The sequence below is a fragment of the Ovis aries genome, chromosome X (genome assembly GCF_016772045.2).
Source record: "Ovis aries strain OAR_USU_Benz2616 breed Rambouillet chromosome X, ARS-UI_Ramb_v3.0, whole genome shotgun sequence".
In the NCBI taxonomy this organism is placed as follows: Eukaryota; Metazoa; Chordata; class Mammalia; order Artiodactyla; family Bovidae; genus Ovis; species Ovis aries.
The window spans coordinates 18,447,846-18,464,446 of record NC_056080.1 but is presented as its reverse complement, the minus strand read 5'-3'; the positions used below and the strand labels follow the sequence as shown (position 1 = coordinate 18,464,446).

The following is a 16,601-nucleotide window of genomic DNA, read 5'->3' as shown; positions in this document are numbered from 1 at the left end:
GTAATAGTAATTATTTCATTATAAGTTAAATCATTAATTAGGAAATCTGTTGAAGAAAGTAGCACATATTAATTCAAGCCAGTTGTTCTTTTTTATGTAGTTCAATAATCTGGTGCTTCAACTCATAGTAGATTACAAATTGAAAATTATAAAAGAAGAGGTTGGCTGCTGCAAAGGACAGGTATACTGAGAGCAGAGAGAAACAATAACTGATAACCCAGTAGAAAGGAGGAAAGAACAAAAGCCAGATATGAAACTCAAGAAGCTCGAGAAATCTGGAAGTGTAGGTCATTTGGTCATATTCCTAAAGCCCCCAAGGGTGTTACTGGGACTTTGTGCCATAAGGGTGATGCTAAGTGATCAGTAAAAGACTCCAGTATTATTTGTTATACTTTATGATGTCAGGGAATTGCATAATTAATATTTTAAAGGTTTTCATTGAGTTGTGTTTTGCTTTTGCTTCTGGCCAGTTTCCATTAATTGGAAAATTTAGTCATGTAGAATAACTTTCTTTATTGATTCTGTGTAATTAAGGCAGTTTTGTGTTTTATAAGCTAGGATCTTTCGTGAATTTCAAATTTTTAATTTTATATTTCTTACTAGATGATTGTGTTGATCTTTCTTACCTTCTGAAAACATTTTGCAAATGAATTATTTTCTCTGCAGCCCTCAAACTAAAGCATATATTTACTTTAAAGGATGCAGTTTGAAACAGTTCACCTTCTCAATTCCAGCCCCTCTCACCCAAAGGAAGTGTGGTCCTTGGCAGAAAGGAAGCTGGTATTGCAGAGAAACCCAGGAGATTGTCCCAGAACAGGAACAGTACGTTAGGGAAAAGGATTGCTCGAGTAGCTTTCTCATGGGTCAAGTGTATTATCTTTCTCTCTATTCTGTTCAAAGCTTGTAGCATAGGCACTTTGAGAATGTCTTCATGAACTTCGGTTAACACTAAGTAAAATGGCGTTAGGAAGCCTTCTGTGATATGTAACCATAGCATTTAGCATTTGTTCAGAATTGTATTGATGTTTTAGGGTTGTTTTTGAAATTATTTTTGCTCTAAGTGAACTGTAGAGCTCTATGCCAGCTTTACTTCCCACATATAGTAACAGTGAGGAAGCTCTTACCTTGGAGAAGAAAGGTCCTCTCTCTGAAAAAGCCAATATTTTTTTTCCCCTCTGGCAAGTAAGCTGGAATGCCAAATAGGAACAGAATCTTTGCATTCATAAATCCATTTACTGTTGCTTGAGCTTGGAAAAAACATGTGAGCACTATACATTAGTCTGTGAAATAAATTTAGGTCCCATATTTTTAAGAGAAAGCAGGTTGGATGTTTTTTTAATACTCCCTTACTCCTGTGCTTATTGTATATATAACCTTTTAAGTGGAATCAGTTTTACACTGAGATAAAACTTTTTGTTTCCTTTTGCAGCAAATTATTTTCCATCACCTGAAATAACTCTGCATGAGCGTTTCTCAAAAATTCAAGTTAAAAAAGCTGCAGATGTAAATGAAACTAAGTTGAGCTCGGATCCAGAAATTCACAGGTAATGACTGATTATTGTACGTCCATATAACTCATGGGAATAAGCCTCAGAACAGATGTGGGAACATGCTGCCTGCCTCTTGGGTTTACTGTAGACTCTAGAACAGCATTTCCTGCCTAAAACAGGACTGACCCAAGCAGGTACTAGGCCAGTGCACTTTGATAGACTAGGTTGTATTAAAGCCATGATTAGCATTGTTTAAATGTACAGGACTTTGAAAATATTTACCTACCTAACTTTGATTCTGCTGTGTCTATAGTAATTGCCTACTGAAGTTATCACTGGAAGAATGAAAGACAGTTGTCGAGCCATTGAAATCATGGGTTGCTTCATGTCCTCAGAAATGACTGTTCTGAGGGCAGCCGGATGAAAACATATGTCTTCTTCTGCTGGCACCTGTCCAAGCAGGTGGTGAACCCTGTCTTGTGAGCTGAGCTGAATCAATGTTAGAATGCAGTAGATCACCGGAGCCAAGTTTAAGGTTACACAGACTAGTGATTTGAGAACTACTAAGGCTTCACTGTGATGTTGTTTACAGGATATGTGTGTCCTGGGAGACTGCCACATAGATGAAAAACCACCTGGTAGCAGATTTCTTTTTCTTCCTTCAAGACACACCAGCTTTATTTCAAATTCCATTCTGTATTAATGGAATCGAGGTATCAGTGTATAACATAATTATTTAATTGTAATATGCCTTTATTATTTTAGGAGAATAGATATGTCTTTGGCCGAGCTTCAGAGTAAACAAACTATGGTATATGACTCAAAACAGGTAAGTGAATATGGTTTTTGATGGGGGATTATCTTATTGTTGACAAACTAACGGGAAAGGGAACTGGTCATTGGGAGCAAAAAAGGTAAAGTGGGTGAGAAAGGATGATTAAGACCCAGGAATCTGAAATTTACAAAGCTCTCCAAGTGATTCTAGTTTTCAGCCAGGTTACAAAGAGAACACTGGCAAAAGACAAAAATATTCCCTAAGAGAGATAGTCCCTAAGGATTTTACAGCTTTGTAAAATTGACATAAAATTATAGTGTTTAATATTCATCCCAAAACTTCACAGTGTAAATCTTGCAGAAAGTATGTTGGATACCTTTTTTTTTTCCAAAGCAGTCATGTGGGATATATTTTTAAGTTGTATGTGGAATGCATGCAAAGGAACTTAGTTTCATTTGATACTGCCCTTCCTTTTACTGAAGATTATATGAAAGATTCTATGGAGTATAAACTAACAAAATAATGAAAATAATACTTTTTTTTATTGTTCCCACCCCTGCCACCTCCCCCTACCCTCATTTCGTTGCTAATTAGAAAAACTATCTTAACTAGCCAAGGGAGAAGAAAACTGGCTCTTGTTTTAGAAGAAGTATCAAGTTCTAAAAACCCTGCTAATTATTCATTGAGAGTGAAGAGTTCTTGTAGAGGAGAGATTTTAATAAATACATTTGTGATAAAATATATAAATAATTTTTTTCACATGAATGGTTACAATTTTACTGAATTTACAGAGATAGGTTAGTTTATTGAATCAATGATATTTTCAGGAAATTTCTGTTAATCAAAATACTATAATAAACTTATAGGAAATTTAAGGATTTTTTTTAATTACCTTTAATTCGCTTGACACAAAGTATTATTTGATTGTCTTTCCTTACAGTCTTATGTCTGAAATTTTAACATAGTCACTGTCACAGTACATGCAATTTTGGATGCTTTTTCTTTTTACTTAAACTATAATAACATTCCTTTTATGTAAAATCTCTCAATTCCCAATGACCTTTTTATAATTGAGACTTTGCAAGTTTTAGTGAACTTTTCAGTGTTTTTCCATGTTTACTTCCACATAGTCTATATCATCATAATTTAAGTGGTTGTACATTACTCCTATGACTTAAATTTACCATAAATTTTTCTTCCCTTCTCCTTTAAAATTTTTTCACACTTAAGTTACTTTCATTTTTTGGTTATTTTTTAAATAAAACATTTTGAATATACTTGAATAGATAGACTCTTCTTTGGTATAGAGGCCCAGAAGTCGGATTCCTGGTTCAGTGGTATGAACTCTTCTGACTGTGTTTTGTCAGTTGTGTCTCAAAATACTTGTATCTGTTTACACTACCATTAACAAGATGAGTACAAGATAACTTATTTAGGACTTTAACTTAAGGTTCTTGTTCAATACAGTCTTTGTGCAACTAACAGTAATGTGAATGGTTTGTCTTCTGTCAAAATTCCTCAGACTCTGGTCAAAATAATAGATCCAAGTGACCTACGACATGACATTGAAAGAAGGAGAAAAGAGCGGTTACAGAATGAAGATGAGCACATTTTTCACATAGCTAGTGCTACAGAGAGGTAATCAGTAGATGAAAAACATCCTCTTATCAGAGAGCTTTTGGTTTTAGCATATTTTCCAATTTTGTGTGTGTGATGGTAATTTTCACTTTAGTGTAGGAATGTAATCCTTCAAATCCATGTCATATGTTTATTAAAATGTTTCAGAGTTATTCAGTGGTCATCATGTGCTATTTCACTGAAATAATAAAAATTATGGGATAGGTGAGTATTTGAGGTCTTTGTGATGTAGAAAGAAGTGTAATAGCTTTTTTAATATCAGCAAGGAGCAAATACCAGCAAATATATGGACTATTTGGCTCAAGCCAATTGAAACTCTGACACATTCTGCCTTTTAGATTCTGGTATTCTTTGAATAATCCAAGATTTCCTGAGGTTATTGCTGTCCTCTTTCAGAACTCTTCATGGATGTCTGTCCATGAAGCAGAGGCAGGTGTAGTAGATAATGCAGAGGAGACCTGGGTTTGAATCCTACCTCTGCCAATTTATAAACTCTTTGCTCTTGGGCAAACTTGCTTAGTTTTCAGAGCCTTTTCCTCTAAAAAGTGAGAGTAACCAGTTTATGTTGGACAGGTTAAAAATATCACATGAACTGACACATGTGATGTACTTAATGCCATGAGTGGCACATTGACTATCAGTAGATCCTTGTTTTTTGTTCCCCACCCTGTACCTCTTTTTAGGGCTTCTGAGTGTTCTAGAGTGGTCGCAGTTAATCTCTAGTTCTGAAAACTATCTAGAACTCATGGCAACTCTGGGACCCCATATGATTATGAGGTATGATAGAACAGGACAAAATTTCCAGTTCACTCAAGGGTCCTTAAGTTATTTGGATCTCTCAGAAAGTGAGAATGTATGAATAGAAAAGGCTGGTGCTAATTCTGTTTCCACAGTCCTTAGTTTCAAAAATTAATATATTTGATTAGACTTTTAAGTCATGTCTATGGGTAACTAGGTCAAGATACTGGAGCTTGTTTAAAACTGGAATTGATACTGACAGTTCAGTTCAGTTCAGTTGCTCAGTCGTGACCGACTCTTTGCGACCCCATGAATCGCAGCATGCCAGGCCTCCCTGTCCATCACCATCTCCCGGAGTTCACTCAGACTCACCTCCATCAAGTCCGTGATGCCATCCAGCCATCTCATCATGGGTCATCCCCTTCTCCCCCTGCCCTCAATCCCTCCCAGCATCAGAGTCTTTTCCAATGAGTCAACTTTTCGCATGAGGTGGCCAAAGTACTGGAGCTTCAGCTTTAGCATCATTCCTTCCAAAGAAATCCCAGGATTGATCTCCTTCATAATGGACTGGTTGGATCTCTTTGCAGTCCAAGGGACTCTGAAGAGTCTTCTCCAACACCACAGTACAAAAGCATCAATTCTTCGGCCCTCAGCCTTCTTCACAGTCCAACTCTCACATCCATACATGACCACAGGAAAAACCATAGCCTTGACTAGATGGACCTTAGTCGGCAAAGTAATGTCTCTGCTTTTGAATATACTATATAGGTTGGTCATCACTTTTCTTCCAAGGAGTAAGCTTCTTTTAATTTCATGGCTGCAGTCACCATCTGCAGTGATTTTGGAGCCCCCAAAAAATAAAGTCTGACACTGTTTCCACTGTTTCCCCATCTGTTTGCCATGAAGTGATGGGACCGGATGCCATGATCTTCGTTTTCTGAATGTTGAGCTTTAAGCCAACTTTTTCACTCTCCTCTTTCACTTTCATCAAGAGGCTTTTTAGTTCCTCTTCACTTTCTGCCCTAAGGGTGGTGTCATCTGCATATCTGAGGTTATTGATATTTCTCCTGGCAATCTTGATTCCAGCTTGTGTTTCTTCCAGTCCAGCGTTTCTCATGATATACTCTGCATAGAAGTTAAATAAGCAGGGTGACAATATATAGCCTTGACGTACTCCTTTTCCTATTTGGAACCAGTCTGTTGTTCCATGTCCAGTTCTAACTGTTGCTTCCTGACCTGCAAACAGATTTCTCAAGAGGCAGGTCAGGTGGTCTGGTATTCCAATCTCTTTCAGAATCTTCCACAGTTTATTGTGATCCACACAGTCAAAGGCTTTGGCATAGTCAATAAAGCAGAAGTAGATGCTTTTCTGGAACTCTGTTTGGAATTAATTAAAAGATAGCAAAACTGCATGTTGAGGCATATGAAATAATTGAAAATAAAATAGTTAAAATCTTGTTTCTTGGTAGGTAATCTATATGTTTCCTATATGACATGGCATGACTGCTCTTTAGTGACACAAGCCCTGTCATGCTTTTCTTGACTTAGCAAGTGCAAGAGACTCAGGGTACCAAGAAAAAAGGGTTTTAAAACAGATTTTAGATAATCAACATATTATAAAGACCATGTGAGGCTTCAGAATATATCTTTACCCTTTGAGGTGATGAAGAACTTGAGCAATGGAGTTTGACCTGAGTTCAATACCTGGCTCTGTGGATACCTAGCTATGTGACTCACCTTGGACAAGTTATTTAATCTCTGTTTTCTTCAGCTGTAAAATAGAGAGAAGAATTATACTTACCTCATGGTGGTGGTGAAGATTAAGTAAAGTGATGCATGTAAGCTGCAGAGTAGCTAGTCAGCATTAAGTATTATTAATGTTAACTTTGAGGATAGCGTTGTGTGGAAAAATGTCTTCCGGCAAGATGTCTTTTGCTGGATCTGTTGAGCTGTCTTATTTGTATTAGGTGGCTAGTGTGTCTTGGTGGAGCCATGAGAATTTTTTTTTAGATATTACTTACCATAAAAGTCACCCTTTCAAAGTGAACAATTCAGTAGTTTTTAGTATAATCACAAAGTTGTGCAACTGTCACCACTATCTAATTTCAAAACATTTTCATCACCCCCAGAAGAAACCCTGTACAATTGGTTGTCACTCCCTATTTCTTTGTCCTTCCAGCCCCTGACAGCCAATCATCTACTTTCTATGTGTATGGATTTGCCTATTCTTGACATAATTACAGTTATATAATGTGTTTCCTTTTGTGACTGGCTTCTTTCATGTAGTACAATGTTTTTTATGTTCCTCCATGTTGAACATGGACTTCCCTGGTGACTCAGTGGTAAAGAATCCACCTGCAGTGCAGGAGCCACAGGTTTGATCCCTGGGTTGGAAAAATCCCCTGGAGGAGGGCATGGTAACCCACTCCAGTTTTCTTGCCTGGAGAATCCCATGGACAGAGGAACCTGGCAGGCTATAGTCCATAGGGTCACAAAAGAGTCGGACACAACTGAAGTGACTGAACAAACACACACACGTTGAGCATAAATAATCCTTTTCTGGCTGAGTAATGTTCCATTGTATGTATTCACCACGTTTATCCATTCACTGGTTGATGGTTATTTGGATTGTTTCCACTTTTTGACTTTTGTAAATTATGATGCTGTGAACATTTGTATGCAAGTTTTAGTGAGGACATAGGTTTTCACTTCTGTATATACTTAGGATTGGAATTGCTGGTTCATATCATTACTATGTTTAACTTTTTGATGAACTGCCAGTCTGTTTCCACAGTGGGTGCACCATTTTACATTCTTACTATCAAGGTGTGAGGGTTCCATTTTCAACACATCCTCACCAACAGCTGTTATGGTTCATCTTTTAAATAAGATAATATAGAATCTTTAATCTCTCATTTTATCCTAATTCAGTCTCCTTGTTAACATAAGGAAAACTTTTTGTTTTATCCTTTTATAGAAATTTAGTTTATTGAAATTGACCTCACTAATATTTTTCTATAAACCTTTTTAATCAAGTCAGTGTATAGATTTCCATAGAAATTCAGAAGAAATGAAATATTACAAAATTATGTCGTAGGATATAACTGTTTCTCTCCTATGCAGTTTTTTTTTCCTGTTAAAAGTTGTCTGTAGGCTCTGTGTCTGTGTTTACTCACCACTGTATCCCCACTGCCTTGGGCTCAGTTCATATTTGTTGAATGAAAGATTTTCCAAAGGTGTAGACAGGACAGAGACACTGAAATCATAATGCATTTAGATCTGGATCACTTTTTATTCCCTGATACCGTAAAGTCTTTCCCAAGCAAGCCTCACACCAGGGCATTCTGTCTCATCTCTAAGACCCTGTTGTTCTCTGTCTTTTCCTACTTTCAACTGGCTTATTACCCTAAAGTCTCTATGTCTCCTCCTGACACACTATTTCTCCCAGTTGTCACCAGCATTAATAAGTTCCCTACAGTGTCACTGAGGTGCTGTGTTAGAGGGGCGTGGTATGCGTGTGATAAAGCATCTTCAAAATACTATCAGTAGACTTCAAGAGAACATCAAACTGCCTAGATTTTCTTTTTATCTAGGTGGGTTTTAGAAAACATCAGTTTTTATTTTTGCTATTGTAACAGTCTGTATCTACTGAACTAGAGTTAACTTTGTTCAGTTCAGTTCAGTTGCTCAGTCATGTCCGACTCTTTGCGACCGCATGAATCGCAGCACGCCAGGCCTCCCTGTCCATCACCATCTCCCAGAGTTCACTCAGATTCACGTCCATTGAGTCCGTGATGCCATCCAGCCATCTCATCATGGGTTGTCCCCTTTTCCTGCCCCCAATCCCTCCCAGCATCAGAGTCTTTTCCAATGAGTCAGCTCTTCACATGAGGTGTCCAAAGTACTGGAGCTTCAGCTTTAGCATCATTCCTTCCAAAGAAATCCCAGGGCTGATCTCCTTCAGAATGGACTGGTTGGATCTCCTTGCAGTCTAAGGGGCCCTCAAGTGTCTTCTCCAACACCACAGTACAAAAGCATCAATTCTTCGGCCCTCAGCCTTCTTCACAGTCCAACTCTCACATCCATACATGACCACTGGAATAACCATAGCCTTGACTAGGCGGACCTTAGTCGGCAAAGTAATGTCTCTGCTTTTAAATATACTATCTAGGTTGGTCATCACTTTTCTTCCAAGGAGGAAGCGTCTTTTAATTTCATGGCTGCAGTCACCATCTGCAGTGATTTTGGAGCCCCAAAAAAATAAAGTCTGACACTGTTTCCACTGTTTCCCCATCTATTTGCCATGAAGTGATGGGACCAGTGCCATGATCTTCGTTTTCTGAATGTTGAGCTTTAAGCCAACTTTTTCACTCTCCTCTTTCACTTTCATCAAGAGGCTTTTTAGTTCCTCTTCACTTTCTGCCCTAAGGGTGGTGTCATCTGCATATCTGAGGTTATTGATATTTCTCCTGGCAATCTTGATTCCAGCTTGTGCTTCTTCCAGCCCAGTGTTTCTCATGATGTACTCTACATATAAGTTAAATAAGCAGGGTGACAATATACAGCCTTGACGTACTCCTTTTCCTATTTGGAACCAGTCTGTTGTTCCATGTCCAGTTCTAACTGTTGCTTCCTGACCTGCATACAGATTTCTCAAGAGGCAGGTTAGGTGGTCTGGTATTCCCATCTCTTTCAGAATTTTCCACAGTTGATTGTGATCCACACAGTCAAAGGCTTTGGCATAGTCAATAAAGCAGAAATAGATGTTTTTCTGGAACTCTCTTGCTTTTTCGATGATCCAGCAGATGTTGGCAATTTGATCTCTGGTTCCTCTGCCTTTTCTAAAACCAGCTTAAACATCAGGAAGTTCACGGTTTACGTATTGCTGAAGTCTGTCTTGGAGAATTTTGAGCATTACTTTACTAGCATGTGAGATGAGTGCAATTGTGCGGTAGTTTGAGCATTCTTTGCCTTTGCCTTTCTTTGGGATTGGAATGAAAACTGACCTTTTCCAGTCCTGTGGCCACTGCTGAGTGTTCCAAACTTGCTGGCATATTGAGTCAGCACTTTCACAGCATCATCTTTCAGGATTTGAAACAGCTTAACTGGAATTCCATTACCTCCACTAGCTTTGTTCGTAGTGATGCTCTCTAAGGCCCACTTGACTTCACATTCCAAGATGTCTGACTCTAGATTAGTGATCACATCACCATGATTATCTGGGTCATGGAGATCTTTTTTGTATAGTTCTTCTGTGTATTCTTGCCACCTCCTCTTAATATCTTCCGCTTCTGTTAGGTCCATACCATTTGTGTCCTTTCTTGAGCCCATCTTTGCATGAAATGTTCCCTTGGTATCTCTAATTTTCTTGAAGAGATCTCTAGTCTTTCCCATTCTGTTCTTTTCCTCTATTTCTTTGCATTGATCACTGAAGAAGGCTTTCTTATCTCTTCTTGCTCTTCTTTGTAACTCTGCATTCAGATGCTTATATCTTTCCTTTTCTCCTCTTCTTTTCGCAGCTATTTGTAAGGCCTCCCCAGACAGCCATTTTGCTTTTTTGCATTTCTTTTCCATGGGGATGGTCTTGATCTCTGTCACGAACCTCATTCCATAGTTCATCAGGCACTCTATCTATCAGATCTAGGCCCTTAAATCTATTTCTCACTTCCACTGTATAATCATAAGGGATTTGATTTAGGTCATACCTGAATGGTCTAGTGGTTTTCCCTACTATCTTCAATTTAAGTCTGAATTTGGCAATAAGGAGTTCATGATCTGCGCCACAGTCAGCTCCCAGTCTTGTTTTTGTTGACTGTATAGAGCTTCTCCATCTTTGGCTGCAAATAATATAATCAATCTGATTTTGGTGTTGACCATCTGGTGATGTCCATGTGTAGAGTCTTCTCTTGTGTTGTTGGAAGAGGGTGTTTGCTATGACCAGTGCATTTTCTTGGCAAAACTCTATTAGTCTTTGCCCTGCTTCATTCCGTATTCCAAGGCCAAATTGCCTGTTACTCCAGGTGTTTCTTGACTTCTACTTTTGCATTCCAGTCCCCTATAATGAAAAGGACATCTTTTTTGGGTGTTAGTTCTAAAAGATCTTGTAGGTCTTCATAAAACCGTTCAGCTTCAGTTTCTTCAGCGTTACTGGTTGGGGCATAGACTTGGATAACTGTGATATTGAATGGTTTGCCTTGGAGACGAACAGAGATCATTCTGTCGTTTTGAGATTGCACCCAAGTACTGCATTTTGGACTCTTTTGTTGACCATGATGGCTACTCCATTTCTTCTGAGGTATTCCTGCCCGCAGTAGTAGATGTAATGGTCATCTGAGTTAAATTCACCCATTCCAGTCCATTTTAGTTCGCTGATTCCTAGAATGTCGACATTCACCCTTGCCATCTCTTGTTTGACCACTTCCAATTTGCCTTGATTCATGGACCTGACATTCCAGGTTCCTATGCAATATTGCTCTTTACAGCATCGGATCTTGCTTCTGTCACCAGTCACATCCACAACTGGGTATTGTTTTTGCTTTGGCTCCATCCCTTCATTTTTTCTGGAGTTATTTCTCCACTGATCTCCAGTAGCATATTGGGCACCTAATGACCTGGGGAGTTCCTCTTTTGGTATCCTATCATTTTGCCTTTTCCTACTGTTCATGGGGTTCTCAAGGCAAGAATACTGAAGTGGCTTGCCATTCCCTTCTCCAGTGGACCACATTCTGTCAGGCCGCTCCACCATGACCCGCCCATCTTGGGTTGCCCCACAGGCATGGCTTGGTTTCATTGAGTTAGACAAGACTGTGGTCCTAGTGTGATTAGACTGACTAGTTTACTGTGAGTATGGTTTCAGTGTGTCTGCCCTCTGATGCCCTCTTGCAACACCTACCATCTTACTTGGGTTTCTCTTACCTTGACGTGGGGTATCCCTTCACGGCTGCTACAGCAAAGCATAGCCGCTGTTCCTTACCTTGGACGAGGGGTATCTCCTTACCGCCACCATTCCTGACCTTCAACGTGGGATAGAAGATCTTTTAATCATATATTCAACAAATATTTATATATTAATGTCTATGTTCTAGTCACTGTTCTGAGCACTGACTTAGAACACTGAATTTTGACTGTTTTAAGTGTAAGATTCATTGGAACTAAGTACATTCACTGTGTTGTGCAACCAACACCTCCAGAACTTTTTAATCTTCTCCAACAGAAACTCAATACAGATTGAACAGTAGCACCCTATCCCCCCGACTCCTAGCCCCTCATGTCTCTATTGACATCTCTATGAATGTGCCTATTTTGAATACTTCATATATATAAATAGAATCATGCAATAATTTTACCTTTCAGTCTGACTTATCTCACATGGCATAATGTTTTCATGCATGTTGTATCATGTGCCAATATTTCATTAAAATAATTTATTCCTTTATAAAGCTGGATAATATTCCATTGCATGGATATGCCACATTTTGTTTATGTTTTTGATGAACATGTGTCTGTCTTTTGGCTATTGTAAACCATGCTGCTGTGAAGATTGGTATTATTATATTTTTGATTATAGCCATCCTAGTGGGTTTTAGGTAGTTACTTGTAGTTTCGACTTGCATTTCCGTGATGACTAATGTTGTCAAACATTTTTTTCACGTGCTTTTGTGTGTTTCTTCTTTGAAGAAATATCTATTCAAATCCTTTGCCCATCTCTAAACTGGATTATCATTTTTATTATTGAGTAATAAATTCTTTTTATATTCTGGATAATACCCCTTTATCAGATACATGCTTTGTAAAGAGGATTTTTTAAAGTCCACTGTTTTGTTTAAAGTAGTAGTAGTACAGGTATGATTACTGTTAATATTTAGTATATTTCCTGTCATTTTTTTCTGGGCATATACATGTATATTTTAAATAAGTGAAATTATCCTCAGTATTTTACTTCGCCCCTTGCTCTTGACTTACTATCATATTGTGAGCATTTTGACAGAATGTAAGGTTTCTTGACATTTTAAAAAATCCTATGTGGCTATTTCATGTCAGGTTCCAGGAACAGAGCTGGGACTATAAAACAAGCTATTGGCAGTGTCTCCTCTGAAGAAATTGTACCTTGCTTGGTGAGAAGGCACACCAGTAGTTCCAAAAACAAGTGATACTTGTGAAGACCCAAAGTGCTATATGTAGACAGAGCAGGGGCCCCTAGTCCACTGCAGAGGGGACTGGGAAAGCCTTCTTGGAACAGGTTCAAGTGAGGCTCACTCTTGAGTTTGATCTGAATTGGAAGGAAATTGCAGCAGAGGAACTGGTTGGGCCAGCGTGTAGAGGCAGACGATTTTGTGGTGTGTTCCAGGGGCCGTGTGGAGCTGATGTTCCCACAGTTTGGTGTGGTTGTTGGGGAGGTTAGGATGAAGCAGCTGGCCGAGGCAGCAAGGGTGTGACCAGAAGGGCCTTGGTGGTCAGTGAGGGGGCGTGTCGATTTTGTCCTTGTGTCAGTGGGGTCCTGTAGCAGAGCTGTGTGAGGCCGAGGCTGTGAGCTCTGCTTGCCACAAAGCAGGAAGGGTCTGAGGAGCACTGTGGGAGAGGCGGGATGTGACAGAAAGAGAACCCCTTGAAGGCTCTGGGAATGAGGCCAGGGGTCAGAGGAGAAGCCAGGGAATGACCTCCCTCCCGGGTAGAGCTGCTCAGGAATAACCCTTGGGAGCCTCCAGAACTCACTTCAAAAGGAGAGGGGAGACAGGGTACAGAGGCCCCAGCTCTACCAGTGAGAAGGCCCAAGTTGCTCACCCGCCTCTTCTCTGGAACTTTACCCACTGAGTCTGTTGGCCCAGGGAGGGCTGTCCAGTGCTGCCAAAGGCTCAAGAGCTGTGACTATCTTCCCTCAGAAAACATACAGTCTGTGTATGATTTCAAGAGTTACAGCCCTAGGAAGCCTGTCTTTGGATTCCAGATTAAGAACCCTCGTCCTCAGAATACTATTTTCCCCTGTTGCTAACTTCCAACTTGGCTAACTAACGTTCATAGAAAATGAAGAAATGAGGGTTTTAGCCCTCGTAACTATTATTTGTAATTTTAGAAGTGATAGATAATTGAGTTTTGTTGTTGTTGTTGTTTTTTACTGTTGTGCTGGTTTGTTTCTGAAGGGTGTAATTTGATTTCTCTTGTTTATTTGTTGGATAAACATAAACTAATAAAAGATTCTTATTTTCTCTTTCATTTTATTAGGAGTGATCAGCATTCCAGTTTTTCAGAGTTGAAGGATACTCATGTTGATGAATTCCAAAAACCTACGTCTTTTGAAAAATCAAATTTTAGAAAATTTATTCAGAAACCTTCCTCGGTAAGATTGTATGCCCAACTTTTTTGTTTTTGTATGTTCCATTTTCCTTCTCACATGAATCTTTAGGTACATGGACCACCAATGTTTTTCATGTTTGTAATTGTTTATTAATAAGTGTTATGATTCTGTTGTTCAATGTTAATATTCTGTTAAGGCTTATAGTTATTATGACCAAAGAAATGGTCATCTCATTTGATTTAGCAGGATTTTACTGCATGTATTATAGAATTAGGTTTCTTAAACTTTTTGGAACAACTTTATTAAGGCTTATTTTGTATACCATAAAATTCATCCAGGGAAGGCATACAATTTAATGATCTTTTATTAATTTACCAAGATGTGTGCCATCACTATAATCCAGTTTTAGAACATTTTCATTACCCTTATTAGATCCCTCAAGCCTGTTTATTTATTTCTTGTTCCCACCCCCAGCTAACAACTAATCTACTTTCTGTTTTTAAAGATTTGCTTTTTCAAGGGGCAGCTCACAGAATGGCAGCTGCCTTCCATAAGAGCAAGCAGGTGACAGCTAGAAAGGTGGAAGCAGTGTCTGTTTGTAACCTAATCTTACAAGTGATATCCCATCACTTCTACCATACTCCATTTGTAAGAAGCAAGTCACTAGATAGAGCCCACATTCAAAGGCAGTAACATAGGGACCTGGATACTGGACTGTGGGGATGATTTGGAGCCTCATCAGAAGCCTCCTGGTACAGTCTTCCCACTGGCCCCTTCATGTACAGAATACACCTCCTCCCTCTCAAGGTCCCCCACAGTCTCATCTCATTACATGTGTCTTTTTGCAGTTACTCAAATATATAGACTTAGTTATATATAAACTCAAGATGACTACTAGGAAAAGGATTTTATATGACTTTTCTTGAACTGGGGAGAGAAATAAAGATGTGAAAGAGGAAAATTTGTGAAAAATAGACTCCATAGCAAATGGAATAAATAGAAGGTTATAAGACTATTATTTTGGAAAAAGAAATCCATCTTCAGAATGGGCCCATATTCTATGTTCCCATCAAAGTCTTCATGTTCTTTGTAGTTACAGTCTTAACACTCTGCCTTCTAGAGAAGGAAATGGCAACCACTCTAGTATTCTTGCCTGGGTAATCCCATGGACAGAGGTATCTGGTGGGCTGCAGTCCATGGCATTGCAAAAGAGTCAGACATGACTCAGTGACTAAACAACAACAACTATAAACATTAAAGCAACTCCTAAAATAAAAAATGTATTGATAATAAGTGGAAAAATAGAGAATATAAAAATCACACACACACAACACACACACAAACACACACACACAAATACTCTGCTTTCTGATACTTTCTTAGTCATGGCAGGAGCATCTACTTAAAGCAGGAGCCTGAGTCAGCAACACCTCCTCATACAACACTGAGAATTTATGTTCTCGGTCAGTGGGAACTTTAGCAATTCCTAGTAATAATGGATTTGTTTCTCTTCTGGATGCCTTGAGTAAATACTAGATTTACAGTCCCATTTTCTAAAAGTCACAGACTGTGTTAATGCAAAAGTGTGTATTTTGTTAACGCTTCTCACATTCATGAATTAAACTAGCCCTTCACAAACTAGCATGGTTACATGAAGGAAGATGTATGTATTTCGTACAGCTAAGCTACATGTTCTGTGTTCTTAATCCCATGCATTTAAAAATGTATATTTTGGGGGACCTTCCTGGGTGTCCTGGGGAAGGAAATGGCAACCCACTCCAGTATTCTTGCCTAGAGAATTCCATGGACAGAGGAGCCTGGTAGGCTACAGTCCATGGGATCGCAAAGAGTCAGTCAGAGCGACTTCGTTTCACTTCACTTCCTGGGTGTCCAGTGATTAAGACTGCACTTCCAGTGTAGGAGGGGTGCAGGTTCGATCCCTGGTCAGGGAACTAGGATCCCACATGCCATGAGGCACAGCCAAAAAAAAAAATTGTGTATTTTTTGAATGTTGAACTTTAAAAAATAAAATTTAAAATATATTAACCCATACTAATAACTTTTTTCATGCAGAATGATACTATGCAGAGAAAAGATGTCATTACTCACAGACCATTTGAAGTTGAGGAAAACCATCAAAATACAAGAGGCTTTAGAAGACCTTTTAAGGTAGAGTGCTATTTTCCATCTAATTCCTGCTTTAGGTTTTTGCTTTAGAACATAATGTTCTAAGTGTTAGTAAATTAAAAGCTCTTTATGTGATTTTTTGAAGTAATAGCTTTAGTATTTCTGGATAAACTGTAATCAGTTTAATGATGACCCCTTTCCTCAGAATTTGATTTTCAAATATATTTTACCTGTGGAACCCTTTTTCAAATATTACGTGGAAACTCAAATACATAAAACAGATCTAGATGGAGTGGCTCTTGGAGAAGGCAATGGCACCCCACTCCAGTACTCTTGCCTGGAAAATCCCATGGATGGAGGAGCCTGGTAGGCTGCAGTCCATGGGGTCGCTAAGAGTCGGACACGACTGAGTGACTTCACTTTCACTTTTCACTTTCATGCATTGGAGAAGGAAATGGCAACCCACTCCAGTGTTCTTGCCTGGAGAATCCCAGGGATGGGGGAGCCTGGTGGGCTGCCGTCTGTGGGGTCGCACAGAGTC

The 16,601-nt window shown here is 39.0% G+C and overlaps 1 protein-coding gene across 14 annotated transcripts in view; it reads left to right on the top strand.

Moving 5' to 3' along the window:
* BCLAF3 (BCLAF1 and THRAP3 family member 3) overlaps window positions 1-16,601 on the top strand; it is a 56,212-nt gene that overhangs the window by 27,219 nt on the left and 12,392 nt on the right. For all 14 annotated transcript variants that reach the window (XM_015104820.4, XM_060407729.1, XM_042242538.2 and 11 more), the window contains 5 exons: window positions 1,430-1,544; window positions 2,256-2,319; window positions 3,788-3,903; window positions 13,861-13,975; window positions 16,007-16,102. In XM_015104820.4, coding sequence (XP_014960306.1) covers window positions 1,430-1,544; window positions 2,256-2,319; window positions 3,788-3,903; window positions 13,861-13,975; window positions 16,007-16,102 — 506 coding nt within the window. The remainder of the gene's footprint in view (window positions 1-1,429; window positions 1,545-2,255; window positions 2,320-3,787; window positions 3,904-13,860; window positions 13,976-16,006; window positions 16,103-16,601) is intronic.